This window comes from Aureobasidium melanogenum (genome assembly GCF_000721775.1).
Source record: "Aureobasidium melanogenum CBS 110374 unplaced genomic scaffold scaffold_43, whole genome shotgun sequence".
Taxonomy (NCBI): domain Eukaryota; kingdom Fungi; phylum Ascomycota; class Dothideomycetes; order Dothideales; family Saccotheciaceae; genus Aureobasidium; species Aureobasidium melanogenum.
Genome location: NW_024470095.1, coordinates 50,066 through 64,722, shown reverse-complemented (window position 1 = coordinate 64,722; position 14,657 = coordinate 50,066). Strand labels below are relative to the sequence as shown.

Here is a 14,657-nt window from a genome sequence, read left to right as displayed (position 1 = left end):
CCTTGGCCATTAGCATCTGCAACCGCCTCCAGCAGGAGCTGTACGATATTGTCGTGGCCTAGTTCTGAAGCTGCGAGAAGAGCTGTCCCGTAGTCTAGACCTTGTGCATTGGGGTCGGCGCCTTGGTCTAGTAATGATTTTACAAGTTCTTCTTGGCCTTGTTCTGAAGCCAGTACGATTTGATCATGATTGAATTTAGCAGCTCCATCCTTGGTAGGCGACATCTGAAGAGGTGTTGTGATAACTTGATGATGATTCACGGGGTAGTTTTCTTGCGTCTTCGTCTTTCGTGTCTACTCTGACGTCCCTTTGTACAAATTCAAGGCGCTAGCCATGTGCTGAGCTTGAAATGCTAGTGGTGTATCTTCTAGATCGCAAGATGGCTGAGCAACGCATCGCGCAACGTCTGCAGTGCGGCTGTGCTGTGACTATGACTCGCAGGCGTACGATGAGTGGAGCTATGCGAAGGAAGAAACACGAGACCGATACTGCAAATGACGGCACCCATACGTACTTTGTCATCACCTACGCTTTACACAGCCGCGGCTTTCTAAAGATATTGCAGGCACGAGTTGATGAGATGTGATTCTTGCGGAATTCCTCTGTGTTTCCCATGTGCGGAGATGCCAAGCTCGCTCGGCTTGAAGCAGGTATAGAACAAAGCTTCGCTCCATGGCGAACGCGTAGGATGTCTGTAAGTCTATCTTTCCTTTTTCCGTACGCAAGTTTTGGACTGCACATTGCTGCGCGGATCACCGCGTACACTCAGCGGTCGGTAAGACTCCATATCTTGCATCTTATAAAAATATTGGCAACTACTTGTCTGTCTGTCTATTTTTTGTATCTCACTCACGCATGACTTGTAGGTCATTCGTACTGCGCAAGCCCACAAGTTCAGGGCAGAAAGCCTTGTCGTCGACTGGCGGCGACTCGATAGAGAACCAGCCTGTGCGCAAGTCCCACCGCGTTGATGAGGTGCAAGAACTCAATTCTTCAGCCGCAGCTCAAGCCAAATTGGACTGAATTTATTTTTGGACCGCAGAGACAAACCGTCGGTACCGCAAGCAAGGGTGCTTCTGCTCAGCAGGCGGACACTAAATGCAGGTGGGGTATCGCTTCCGAATTTAGATCGGCGTTTGGTCGCCGACACCAGGATCGCGGTCCCCAGGTCCGTGATTAGCGGGCTAGCCGTTAACTCTTGTTGTAGCGAAAGAGTTCGACCTCGGCTACACCGATACTAATGCGGCACCAATGTGCATAGGTATAAGCCACTTAATGCATAGGGTAGCTAAGCACATTAGTTAAAGACGCCCTTACTCGAATAGCTTTCTTAGCTAGCTAAGTAAAGATTATGTTATAATATAGCAGTTAGGGTAATAAATATAGTAGGAGGAAGTTAGGTAATGTAAAGAGGCCGTAACATAAGAGCTTCCTAATTATAACAGTAGTTAACTAACTTAATCAACACATACGTGTTAGTTCTACCCCTTAATAACTATTCCCCTGCCCGAAGTAAAGTCGGTGCTTCACTTCCTTCGCAAGTCGAGTAGTTTCACGTAGCAGACGAGAACGACTGGATCGATCAAGCAATCAATCTAGTGTTAGTTTCTTATATATAGAAGGTAGTCAGACGAGCAAGAATAGCTTATATAGGAGCGTATTAAAATGTTGCTAACCCTAATTGTCCGGGTTATGGTCGTCGTTAGTTCGTTAGCACAGTGGACTAAGAAAATCCATCTTAATTGAATTGCAAAACACTAGGGCGAAGATCGGTATGACCAGATTCCGGTGTCTATACGACCTGTTAAGTCGGTGAAAGATCTCTCAAAACGGGTAATGACCTACGTTGCCGTTACCTGCGCCAATGTGCCAGACATTACAGGAGCTATTGCCGGCTGGCAAGCTGCAATTAACAAAAGAATCGACCCCACCCAGCGTAAGCCTGGCACGCGTTAGGAAAAAACTTCGAAATTGGTACTTAATGATTTCAAGTCGTACAATGAGAATGTGAACGCCTATGCAACCGGCATCAAACAAGATCGTCTCGAGATAAAACCACTGGTTCCAGCAGTTCCAAAGTCCACATCAGCTGTCTTGATAAGAGAAAGTTTGCGGTATAACATGAGACTGCTACTAGTAGAGAACCAGATCCTAAAAGACAGAAGCAACGTGGCGAAAACAGCGAAGCTATTGTTGTTGAGTTTGACGATGAATATGGTAACTCTGATGATGCTAGTGCTGAACCGTCATTATACGCCAGACTGGCAATTATCGCATGAAGAAAGTTCGTGGACATCGCATCATAGAGCCTGTCACACTGCCTCGTGGTTCCCCTGCTACCGGGCTATCATGATTCTTCGGATGAAGATAATGAAGAAATAAATATATAGCATCAAAGTGCAGCTTACTCTCTGTTCAATACTGTTATCTGCCATTGGTGTTAGGGTGACCTGGTTTGCAGCGGGTCGTGCGCGCAAGCCTTGGCAGACTTCGGAATCCTCGACGACCATGGTTTGACGACGATATCCAGCCAACTAGTACTTATATTGAAATCCTGAATGGTGCGATAATTCCTGCATACTATGATTCGTCGTTCTTGGTTGAAAAGCGGAAGACATTATCTTCGCTTCCATGTTCTAGAACTGAAGCTGGGAGTTGCAGCTAAGGAAGAGTGGTCTGTGCTAAGTAAGAGGCTGAAAATACGGGCTTCGACGTCCGTGGCTAGAGCCTCCTTTGCGCTTTCGCATCCAATTCTTTCGCGTCTTTCTATTGTGCTGTAACGAAAGCAATATGGATATAAAGTTTAGCCTACGAATTGATAGATGTGTTGTGCCCCAATTGGGGATGCCTCGATTAAGCTTTCTAGCTTTGCCCTCGAGTTGGTATTCTTATACCCAACCCTCAGGCCCCTCATGATGAGCAGCCAGTTTCTCGTCTCCTATCTGTCTTTGCCACTTTTCAGCCTTTGAAACACGAAGTCTGCCACCCGGCGACCTTTTCAACACGCGCTCAACCTTTTTGCCTGTTGTTTTATATCTTGCAAAAGGTTTGGCACAACGGTTTGACATAGAAGCCATCGACGCAGCTGCACCAATTTTCGCTGCAACGATTCCCGTAGTCTATGTGGCGGCAACGAACCCTACAGTCACTGCTACCGCTACAAGTGTGACTATCGCTATCTCTGCTGCACAAGTTTCGGTCTCCGCAGCCATCATCGCTGATGAAAACGAGCATACTATGGAGAAGCGAGCTACAGTCTCAGTATCTTGCCTACCGCAACCCTCTGGGATTGACCACAAGAGCTCCGAGGACACTGCCCAAGCTTTTCTGCGCGATCCATACTACGCAAATATCGCAAAATCAGCATCTACGCCCCAAGGCTATACGACCACTTTCATGAATCTCAATGCCTCGAACAATGCATATGGGTACCTAGGCTATAGCCTTCTCCAACAATACGACGTTGAGGCCTGCGCAGCCAAATGTGACGAAATAAGCGTCTGCCAGGCGGAGAACATCTGTAGGCAATCCTTTCAATCTGCGATTCGATACAACTTCTTACACTCACAGATTTCGAACGTGACCCTGGTCTAGAACCTGACAGCCCGTCTTGCGCCAATCCTGCTAGTACTACACAAATAAAGGTGCGTACGAAACTCATATCACATGTCATCTGGCTGACAAAGGGTTTTAGTGCGTGCTTTGGAGTGGACCTGTGACTGTAGAAAATGCTGTCAACACTGGTCAATGGAGAAACAGCTTCCAGGTTGCAATTACCGGCAGCAATGGCTACGTGAACAAATCTATAGACACGCCACCAGGGTATGAAAAATAAATTGGAATGGTCATCGGGCCCGCTGACGAAGAGATACAGTTATTCCGGCGCAATTTACCTTGGCAGCTCAACCATCAACTCAACCCAAGATTGCAATCATGATGATTCCTATCTCGGTATGAGGATCTTCACCAACGAACCCTTTGACGCCAGCCTATGTGCTACTGCTTGCTCAGCAATGAGCATTGCCAACAAAGCTGCCGATCCAAGTACTCCAACCTGCCAATTTTTCACAACATATCTCTTGTACAAAAACGGCAAGAGTGTCGGACGGTATTGCTCCATGTACTCTAGAGCATGGTCATCCTCATTCGCCACCAATACTGGATTCACCTCTGGTACAGATCGATACACCATAGGTTTCAGCTATGCGTTTGTCAATACTTCGAGCAATGGCATTCCAACCTCAGCCTGTATTGCCTCTTCTAGTAGCATAAGTCCCCAATCGATTATCTCATCCGCTCTAAGCTCTGTCGCTGCTTCCTTGGTCCCTATCGCTTCGACTACTGCACCTTCTGGATCGATCTTCACGGTCGATACGTCTACCTCTACTTCTTCCTCTTCCTTTTCTTCCTCTTCTCCCTCTTCTTCCTCTTCTGTCTTGAGTTCGGCCTCTTCTGCTGCTCTGACTTCTGATTATTCCACATTCTCCACATCCTCTGCGGCAGTTCCTACTATGGCCCTCACCTCCACGCTCTCGACTCTTGCTTCGTCAATGCCTACTAGTTCGTCCTCGGCTGCTGTCTCTGACGTTTCGATCTGTGAAACGGCATCAGACTGCTCAAACAATACTGCAAAGACTATATGCGCCAACAATATATGCGCCACCCCTGGTAGTATGACAGATTCTCATAACTGTGGTTACGACCCTACGTGGATAGGTCGCGACTGTGGGGACTTTGAATGTTTCGGCGGACGATGTGTATTCGACACTTGTGCTATCAATCAAACCACTATACGCACCAGAATCAATTTGGGGATCGGCAACGGCACAAACGTCTACTATCTGGCTTGGTACTACGCTGAGGATGGCAGTAACCCTCCCGATAGCATTGCCCTAGCATCTACTGTTCCTCCCACTCTAGGATTGTTCTTTGCTCCTTCGGAATACAATCCTGGCTTCTACGACCTTAGAGTCGAAAATTATGTTGGCTTGTTCCTAGGGTATTCTCCTGCTACCGGCTACATGGTTTGGAACCACACAGCTGGTCCAAATACAGGTATATGGCGCGCAGACGGTTGCGATGGGGACATGGTGATGACCTACAACGGACAAACATATCATTTCGCGACAGACAAAAACAACTACGCCGTTGCACTGCCAGACACAACAAGCTCGCTCGACAAACGCTTTTCCATCAATTACTCTAATTTTGTCCCTTTCGCCATACGTAACAAGGCAACTTTCATCTCAGCCAGCCGCTGCCAATCCAGCAGCCCAGCCCAACGAGTCCCTTTGAGCGACCCCAGTCTCGCACCCAACGGCTGCGGTTCGAAAGGCTTCAAATTTCCCGAGTACCGCTTCGCGGCCTGCTGTAACGGCCACGATACCTGTTACTCGACTTGTGCGCGCGGCTTCTCGGAATGCAACAACGAATTTCACGACTGTATGGTTGCGGTCTGTGCAAGGCTCAACCCTATCGAAGCAAAATTTTGCCAGGCGATGGCGGCGGGTTACACGGGGGCGGTCTCTAGCTCGATAGGGTTCGGAATTTTCCAGCACGCGACCAGGGAGGCCTGTGAAACGTGTCCGGAAGAGAAGCCCAAGGATCTGTGTGGAAAGTATCATGGTCCCGACGGTGCGCAGTGTGAATGTGCGGGATACCTGGCATGCGATTGGTGTGTGTATAACGGGTGGGCTGGGCAAGAGATTGGGGTTTCACCTTAGTTGTGATGAGGTTCGGCACCACTATACATCGCACTGTCATTGAGCTTTTCTTCTCTTGCCATGGTCCCAGAGACTTGCAGATTAAGAACTAATCATCTTGAAAATGAAGCCATGAACACGGAAGTCTGGAAAGGGCTTGGTCTGTATTGCTGGTCTGTTGTCTCATAAGTTGATCGAAGAGTGATTACCCCAGAGATTGGCAAGTCAGATTATCTGCAGCAGGGTCAGCGCTCAAGCTTGCGATAAGCATAGGAAAAATCTCTGCAGATTTCCTTCGAAGACGATATTAGTAAAACTGCACACGTAATGGCAAAGAGTTGCATACGGAAATGCGGAGATGACATCCACTACACTATGGGGAGGAGCAGCAGTCTTGCCATCGACCTTCGGAACTGTATCTTCTGCTCGAATGTTGGAAGCTGTCCCCAGATCAATAGCTGCATCCCATCTTCATAAATGTAGTTGTCGAAGAGCTGTTCGTCGGGAATGTCGCAATAGCGTACGATGCCTCTTTCTCCGTCACTGGATAGTTGTGTTTAGCGACACATTTTAAAATCATTGCAATGAACAGAGATATGTTGGCACGTACACAAGAGTGATCTGAGATGTCACACACGCTGTATAATCGAAACCCTTGTCGAGGATATTCAGTGATCGCAAAAGCATGCCACTCACATCACGTGCCGGTAGTCATCTCCTCGGCTGGCGGTAATGGAGAAGATGATGCTGTCGATATGTTCCTCGAGATGACCAGAAGCACCATTCGCTTACATCATTATCGATCCATGAAAGTGGTAGCGGTGAAAGCCAGTGTTTCCAAAGCTTTGATTCAACAAAAACGCGTGGATGGATGATCACAAGTTGCGGCGCAGCTCCACCTTTGCAGGAACGGGATGTCAACGATACTCGGCTGAGCGTGGCTCAGATGGGCCCTGAACTCATACAGAAAGCAACGATAGAGCATCCAGACTTCGAAATCCTTGTCGTGGGTAGATCCTACAACCCAGCTCCTTCCGTTACGTTTTGTACTTTTCGAGGTTTCAAAGACCCCGGAGTCGACTACCACATGGGGAAGATCATGGAATACGGTGCATCATGTGCTACGCCGAAATCAACTTCCGCATTGGCCATTGTCAGAAAAGAGCCATCCCGCTTCGAGGTCAGACCTCATTGGCCAGATAGACGAACTCAAACTAGAGGTTATCGCGGCCATGGAAATAAATTAGGTTTCGAGTTCGATTGTAAAATACACGTTCATGGCAACAACGGTGTGATAGAGTCGCGCGAGTCTGTTCCTCGATCAGTGTCGAAAGAAATAGCCATAAAGGACACGTCCGTGCAAAAATCACAGCACAAGCAAAAGAGACATGCAAACTTCTGAGGACATATCTCATGCATGCGCCCTACTCTCACCAGGTAGCTACAGTCAGCAACCTCTGCGATCTGTCTCTCGGTCCTGCATGCAAGTTCTGTGTCTACCATCTGATGGAGATGGATGATCCGACGAAGCTCTTTCCCGTCTCTCACGAGACAGTATCGCCACAGAGCGACATCAAGCCATACAGTCCTATCTTGCCTTCATCCCAGCAAATCAGAAAGACGAAGATCAAGTCTACAGTAGTGTCGAAGTTTGATTCAAGATCTCGGGAATCTTTCCTTACGCCTCGTCCACCGACTGGATACTGCTACCTCGGTGATGTTGCTGCTATGGTACGAAGCAAGAACGCCGGTCCTTACGAGCTCACTTTTGATGTCCGCTTCACTGATCAGGAGATATTAGATGAGATCAAGGTATCGGGAGTGTTGACGAAGGAATGTATCGCAAAGCTGTAAAACATCCCTGTCTCTGAGGTGCTGGAGTGTATGTTCTGGCCTTCTGCATTAGCTTTCAAAGCAACTATCAAGCGGCCGCACGTGTGCGGATCATTTGGCGAGAATGACACACACGGATCGCAACAACACGTACCTCTTCTGTATTTGCAGCTTCCATGTAGGAGCAACGACAACAATTGAGAAGCCACACTGCATTAGAGTTGGGGACCAAAGCAAGGCAAGGTCCCTGATCAGGATGCCTTGGGTAGGAACGCTCCGAGATAGCAGGTGGACGGGTGTTAGGGAGATCGAAGGTTGAACCATTCATCAAGAGGATTGGCAATTATTCCATTCCGAAAGTGGAGTCGAAATGTGGACTTTTTCGACAGATTTGGCGACGAGAGTGGTCGAGGTGCGCATGGACCGGAAGATCAAGTCAATCCATGAGGAAGGCGCTAGTTTTGTCACTGAGGCTTATTGCTTGTGCAAGAGTACAAACATATACAGAGACATTTGCGACTCCTCGACAAAGTCTGGAAATTTTGGCTGCGCGATCCAACGGGTCTCAGGCACGATCTTGTCGGTCTCTCAGAACAGTTTTTTCGCATCCAAGTGAGGTACTATGCTCTCAATTAAATTACACTTAGGACCAGGCATCTTTGACTTTGCACTCTTACCACAACTCTGAGAGCTCAGTGCCCAGGAGAAATGTCACTCCCGCTCCCACATGAGCCTCGAGGTTCTTGTAGCGGTATCGCGCATCGAGCATATAATCTAACGTTTCTTTTGCTTCGGCAAAGCCTTTACACAGCGTACCGCCTACGGACAGAGCTTCAGCTGTTACGGCCCAATCTAGCGACGGGACCTGGGCTTGGAGTTCCACTAGCATGATGTAGCAACATCTTTGGAGGATACGTGACTACGCGTCAAGACGTGTCGCTCGTAGATAACAGCCTGCAATTCGTGCTGCGGGCGGAAGCTGGCGTATTTGAGTGAGGCTCGGGTGCTTCCAAAAGTGAGAACGGTCACTCAGCCAATCAGCTAGATTCTCCCCGAGAAGCTCAATCGTGTGGGGCTCTGGGAGCTTGGTTCGAAGCATCATCTCCAAACACCTTCTGTCATTCTCACCCTTTTCCCGGATGGTGTAAGGGAGAGTCTTGAAGAGTGCTGGTCTAGATCTTTGTAGCATCAGTATGCTACCCAAAACCGATTCCAGGATCTCCGAGTCCTTATCACTGTCAACCTCGGAGAATCATTGTAAAACAAGGCGTGAGATACTTGCGAATCGTCCCCAGTCAGCGTGACGTTCAATAATGACAAAACCGCACTGGGCACACTCCGGATACCCTCGTGATCAGACATGACAGCGGGGACATTGCTGGCGGACTGTCGTGGATCCCGATTGCACCCAGCGACATACAGCTTGTCCAGGAAAGCGCGCAAATTTATAGTAGTAGGATGGTGCCTTCGAGCGTGGTGACCTGAGTGCATCCACTAAATCCTACTGGCTCCTTCGATTGCGACTGGTAGTGACTGCATCCTTTTGCAGGCCATAGTCAGGACATGCACATGCAATTTATTCATGAAGCGCGAATGAATTGTTGTCGAGTCATTCGCTGGTATGTATACTTGCATCCTGCTAACATGTAGCGCCTGCCGCTTGATGTGTGCGTACATCAACACATGCACTCCTCCACGCTTCGCCTAGGCTGTGGGTGGTTTGCCAACGCACACACTCTTATCTAAGACTTCGAGTATGGATGGTCAAGTCCGTGCACACACTAAAATTCCGTACGGCTTTTTAGCTCTCTTCATACGTTCGTTGAGTGTTGACGCTGCTAAGTCCTCTCACGTGCCAGCGACCAATCACATCAGCGCGTTCGATCCTCTGCTCGCCGCAACAAGCTGCGCCTGCGATCACAGTGCCAATGGTGCAGGCTTTGAGGCATTTGGTTCCGGCTCAACAGTCCAGTTTGTTACAACATCCAGACGAGTACGAACAGATCAGCTGTCTGCTGGCAGCCACTGCCGCTCATAGCTTCGCATCTTGGGGCCAATCAAATGTGAGATTCGAGAATTCCAATCAAATTCCGCGCGAAGTCTTGTAATGCCAGAGGCCAGAGCTTTATTCCGAGAGCGATCGTTCTCGACTGACACTGGCGTGCTGGCTTGCAATCGAATCAGTTTTCTCCTGTGTTCGGGATAACCGAGCTGGCGTATATCAGCGTTGACAAAATTCATAGCTTGAGGACCAACGTTCATGACGCATGAATCCCGATCTTGTGGTTTTAGATTGACGAGTACAAAGCTGCTACACCCGGCCGGCCACAATCGCTATGATCTTTCAGCTTGCCGTATACTGACGACCCAGTGTGACACCGCGAGCTACTATGCCGATCAACGATGATTCACCTCTCTCAGGGATGATCTTGAGATCATGTCCATGGACGATGAGAATTTCTCAGAATCGAATACTGAAGACATGGAATCGGATGCAGAGGCTGAGACATTCATGACTATTGATTATTGGTTTGGAAAGATGTATCTGAAGTCCACCGTCGCAGAGGAAGTCCTGCGTGACCCGATCGACCCAATCGACCGGAAGTCGTTGGAAGCTGCTGATTTACGAAAGTTTCATGGAACACCATCTTGTACAAAGAGGCTGTGCTGACGGTTTTCAGTCCAAGCTAGATACGAAGCTCCAGCGATACCCATACGACGAGATCTTGACATCTCTGCAAGCTCAAGGCATAGACAGACCTGGCTACAACAGCAAGCTGCCGCGCTGCTGCTCGCGAGACTAAAACGAGTCGCTTGACTTTGTTGAGACTCGTCGGCAACATCTTCCATACCAGTGGAAGGAAGGAGAAGAGTGCTTTGCTAGCATGCCTTCGTAAAAGCTGAGAAGCTGATGTCGCAAGTCACTCTCGACAGCACCTTCACATAAAGACATCGACCGGTCGTGCGGAATCCATTCCACAAGGAATTTCAGATTCCAGCCAACCAGAGGGACAATATGACACTCTTACAAACTAGTAAGAAAATCCTTATGGGGAGATGGCAAAATACACAATGGCTTTGAAAGAGCATGGGGACCGTATCGCCGAGAAACCATTCTACAGGTTCATCACGGTCTCGCTAAACCCCCCTGGTTTCAAGTGGATTGTGTCCTTGAGAGGGCTGAAGGAGTATGGCGAAGCCGGAAACAAAAGGGATGCGAAACATATTGCCTCCATGAAGATGTGCGAGAGGCTGGGTATACGTTTCGCTTAGTCAAAACATAGTGGTTCATTCGCTTGTCTCAAGCTACGTCTTCAGCCAGATCCGTAGTTCTTGAATGATCTGATCTGTTTTCAGTCCGTCCGAAGCGCAACAGATGGTCAATATCTGTGAAACACTTGGAACAACTAGGACCGTACTTTCGGAGAGCAAGAGGATAGCAGCGCAGCTCGACGCAGATGATAGATGCACATACCTCACTCATGTATTCATCCTCGAATCGCTATGAGACAACAAAAGTCAAAGTCTAGTCCAGTCGTCACAAGCAGCAGGAATGGTGTCTCTCTGGTTGGATGTTTCGTTCTTGTAGCACTGATGTCACTGCACGGTTGACTCGTGTCAACGTGGATGCCTCTGATTGGTGTTTCAACTACTCTTGCTTGTAATCTATGGAATCCCTTGCGAGGATACAACCAGAGCACGTGAGTTCTCCATAGCTACGTAAGCACTGTTCTCTTATTCCTGCCCGAAGCATACCAACCAATCTTGATTGGATCTAATCCGACCGCTTCTCCGAGGAAAAAAAAGAATATGGATGCGGCCAGCTCAACTGTCCGTCCTTCTTCGCAGCGAGTTCGAGACGATCAGACGGAACTCTTTTACGACGCTCTAACGCTGATGCGTACATGTTGCTTGTGTCGAAGCGCAAATCTGCAGTGATGACAATAAATGTTCGTTATGCTTGGCGATATAAGCTCAAAATCCGTGTGCTGACAGTTTGATTGACAGCACTTGTCCGCATAGTTGGCGGACTGTTAGAAATACGATTTTATCGACGACGGTGCAGTACGGCATATGGTCTGCGGCACCATGAGTCCTTCCAGAACTTGTGCAATAACGCAGAAAATGACACCTTGAGGCGCGGCTGGTACTGGATCCGCCATTATATCGGCCGACTTGGATCCTGGTCTGTAGCATCAAGATTTGTGGTGGCGATTGCTAGACAAAATCCACAGCTCCTTGAAAATTTTCAGGTCATGCCTGTGAGTAAGATTGGCAGGACTGCGACCAGGGTCACTCACGAGCATATGAGCCTCAAACGAGCTCTACTTCGCACGCTCTCAAACTACAACAGTGAGCTCCATGACTCCAAAGTACAGGCACTACAATCTGCATCGGGTAATTATCTTGCTGCAAGGTTCATGGAGAATTACAACGATCCCAAGTTTGTACCCAGAGTAAATGCTGAGACGCTGATGATGGAGCACTTCTACTTCAATCAGCTTCAGTTCTTCGGAAACGGCCGTTATATAGGCTGCAGTAAGCCTTCATGTTACTGTTGCAATCTTTACTTGAGATGCCACCCAGGCAACTTTGAGGCTCGACCTTGTCATGGCAACTTTGGAGTCAGATGGTGTCCCCCAGTAGAGGTTGGCGAGGGAGACGTCAACAAGCAGAACCATGCAGCTATCATGCAGAAGAGGATGTCGTCAACATCACCCGCGACCTTGAGTCTAGACTACTCTCTGGCACATTCGATCGCGTACACTTGTGCGATTCAACGACCGCGTTGTCCAGGCTGTCCATCCTGGCTTCGACATAGCTATCATGATCATGTTTTTCGATAACTATTCCGTACGCTCACAAGACGGTCCACGATACAATGATACTTAGTACGTGGCTCTAGGACGAAAGACAGACTTGCTGGGGAAGCAGCGATTATAATATTGACCGACTGATCGAGTTGTGCCTCCCAGTAATAGCAGCAAATAAAGTCTTTTTCTGTCGTTTTCTCGCGCACAAACCCAGTCATAGCAACCGATTCCAGTAGCTATAGTCGAGCAGTTTATGCTCACAAGCTGCTTCCACACTGGTACCTGAGATTGCTGTATCTTTGAGGGCTTCGGGTGACTCAGGCAGTGCAAGACCAGAAACTTCAATGCCGAGAGAGCTGCGCTTGTAAAGAGTCCAATGATTGGTTTTCAACTCTGAGTCAGCATGGTCGAATGTTACACCATGATATCACTAGAGGTACACACTTTGAGAGGTGATGTGGAGTATCCCGCAGCTCGTTAGGACATCTATGTTCCGTCAGAGCATGTCTATGAGCAGCACCTTGACAAATCCATCTCGCTTTGCCTCTGCCTTTGGGAAGATCTTGTTCTGCGTCTTTGAGTAGCTACGAAGCGCTCTTTTCGATGGAAACGAGATGACCGGTACCCCTGTACGTCTTGAATCAATAAGGTCGACAATATTGACATATACTGTATTAAGGGCCTGAATTGTGAGTGTCAGCCGAGGGGATACGTATCGCTGCTATGTATGTCGAAAGCGACCTTCTTGCATTGAGTGATGGTAGAAGGAGCTGGCAGGACTCCGACTTCCATGCATAAACTCTGCCAGTAGTCCAGTCTCGACTGGTTCGTTCCGTAATGATGACTGAATTCTTCTCTTAAGCAAGCTCTCAGATTCTTTCGATACCTCTTGGAGTCGATTTTCCAATTCCGATGCAGGGAGAGCCTTTTAAACTCGACAAGGATTGGAGCAGAGGTATCGTGTTCAAAGGTCGGAAATCGGTCGAAGTATCGTGTAACTTGCATGATTACGAACACAATTGTTGCAGAAGTTCAAACGAAGATGGCGGTGGAACGAGAGACTGGAAGCTGAGATTCTTGAGATGTCATGATAGAATAATTACCGCCATGAGTTCGGCCGAGTCGGTGAAAACCAATAAGTGGCGACGTGCGCTCATTCAGTCGTCCTGACAACACGTGAACACGCACGGAGAAGACTACATTAGTCACCTCCAAATCAGGTGCCTGTATCTGATGCTTGCAGTCATGCAGAAGAACCTGCTTTCGCACACGCTAAAATACCGTACGGCTTTTCACATCTTGGCATATGTATGGCTTCCTCTTCCATGCAGTCTTTGGTCTGAAGCTCTGACCGCTCAGTATGAAGATGACGGTCAAGTTGAGACTTGATCGATTCTTGACCTGGAGCAGCTGAAGCTGTTAGTCTGCCCAGAAACGGTGGCTCTGCTAGTCGTTGTCTGCTATCATCAGTCCTTATGGAATCAACAGTGACGGTCGAGTCCTTCATGGCATTCAGAGTACTTGGTCCTAGAAGGTGGGCAACCATGTCCCATTCATTGTCTTTTAGTCAGTTGAGGCTGATCACGTCATATCAGGAAAGTGCCGCGAGAAGAACAGGACCCTACAAGAGCTTGTACTCCGGATATTCCAGACTGGGCATTCAGCAATCCAATTTAGGGCTCTTGTAGAAGATCAAAACTCCGACAGTACCAGTGTCCGGAGCTTGTTCAACGTGCCCAGCATCCCACGTGCATGTCCAACATGTTCAATCTTTGCCATTCTGGGAGCAATACCTATGCCACGAACAACGAGATATCCAACCTTCTACGATCGACGCCATAGCGCTGAGTAGATACATAAGCTTCCGGGCTCGCTCGATCCTTTCCGCAGTATCAGCACAGAGAGGCATACACCACGACCGCATCATAAGTTGTCAACCTTTGCGATGATTGCTACAGGTATAGTATCACGATAGCGTTGTTGGTCCTATATGTGATTCACCAAACACAGACGAGTATGTGACAGACATGAGGCCATGCCAGCATTTCCCTAAGCAGGGTACTTACGTGTGCGCAAAATCTCCAGTCTGATAGGGTGGGAATGAGTAGACCGTGGCTCTGATGCGACAACTTTCTAGCAACAGGCATCCCGATGGGACTTTTAGATCTTCCATTCGAGCTCCTGCTCGGTGTAGCAGAACACCTACCTCCAATCCAGCGGTCCAGGGCACTGCCGTCTCTGTGTAGATCAATGTATGAGGTCGATGTCATGTCGTGGAGCTGTCAGATCTACAGGACTTGTACGTTTG

At 48.4% G+C, this 14,657-nt stretch overlaps 5 protein-coding genes across 5 annotated transcripts; 4 read left to right on the top strand and 1 right to left on the bottom strand.

Annotated features, from left to right (window-relative positions):
• Positions 1 to 3,030: 3,030 nt before the first annotated feature.
• Positions 3,031 to 4,250, top strand: M437DRAFT_24261 (uncharacterized protein; the record flags this gene model as incomplete). Its single annotated transcript, XM_041019067.1, has 4 exons — positions 3,031 to 3,520; positions 3,571 to 3,644; positions 3,695 to 3,822; positions 3,875 to 4,250. Coding segments are annotated over 4 exons (1,068 nt in total), but the record flags the coding sequence as incomplete, so codon positions are not given.
• Positions 4,251 to 6,328: 2,078 nt separating this feature from the next.
• M437DRAFT_70455 (uncharacterized protein) lies at positions 6,329 to 7,556 on the top strand (the record flags this gene model as incomplete). The annotated part of the gene is made up of 3 exons (XM_041025456.1): positions 6,329 to 6,523; positions 6,610 to 6,991; positions 7,051 to 7,556. 3 exons carry the CDS (start codon positions 6,329 to 6,331, stop codon positions 7,554 to 7,556), a joined length of 1,083 nt encoding a protein of 360 aa, XP_040874912.1.
• Positions 7,557 to 10,607: 3,051 nt separating this feature from the next.
• Positions 10,608 to 11,043, top strand: M437DRAFT_70454 (uncharacterized protein; the record flags this gene model as incomplete). Its single annotated transcript, XM_041025455.1, has 2 exons — positions 10,608 to 10,777; positions 10,893 to 11,043. The coding sequence occupies 2 exons, from the start codon at positions 10,608 to 10,610 to the stop codon at positions 11,041 to 11,043; spliced, it is 321 nt and encodes a 106-aa protein (XP_040874911.1).
• Positions 11,044 to 11,941: 898 nt separating this feature from the next.
• M437DRAFT_32094 (uncharacterized protein) lies at positions 11,942 to 12,178 on the top strand (the record flags this gene model as incomplete). Its single annotated transcript, XM_041019225.1, has 1 exon — positions 11,942 to 12,178. A coding segment is annotated over one exon (237 nt), but the record flags the coding sequence as incomplete, so codon positions are not given.
• A 667-nt stretch (positions 12,179 to 12,845) lies between these two features.
• On the bottom strand, positions 12,846 to 13,354 carry M437DRAFT_60721 (uncharacterized protein; the record flags this gene model as incomplete). Its single annotated transcript, XM_041023801.1, has 2 exons — positions 12,846 to 13,031; positions 13,091 to 13,354. The coding sequence occupies 2 exons, from the start codon at positions 13,352 to 13,354 to the stop codon at positions 12,846 to 12,848; spliced, it is 450 nt and encodes a 149-aa protein (XP_040874909.1).
• Between the last annotated feature and the right edge of the window lie 1,303 nt (positions 13,355 to 14,657).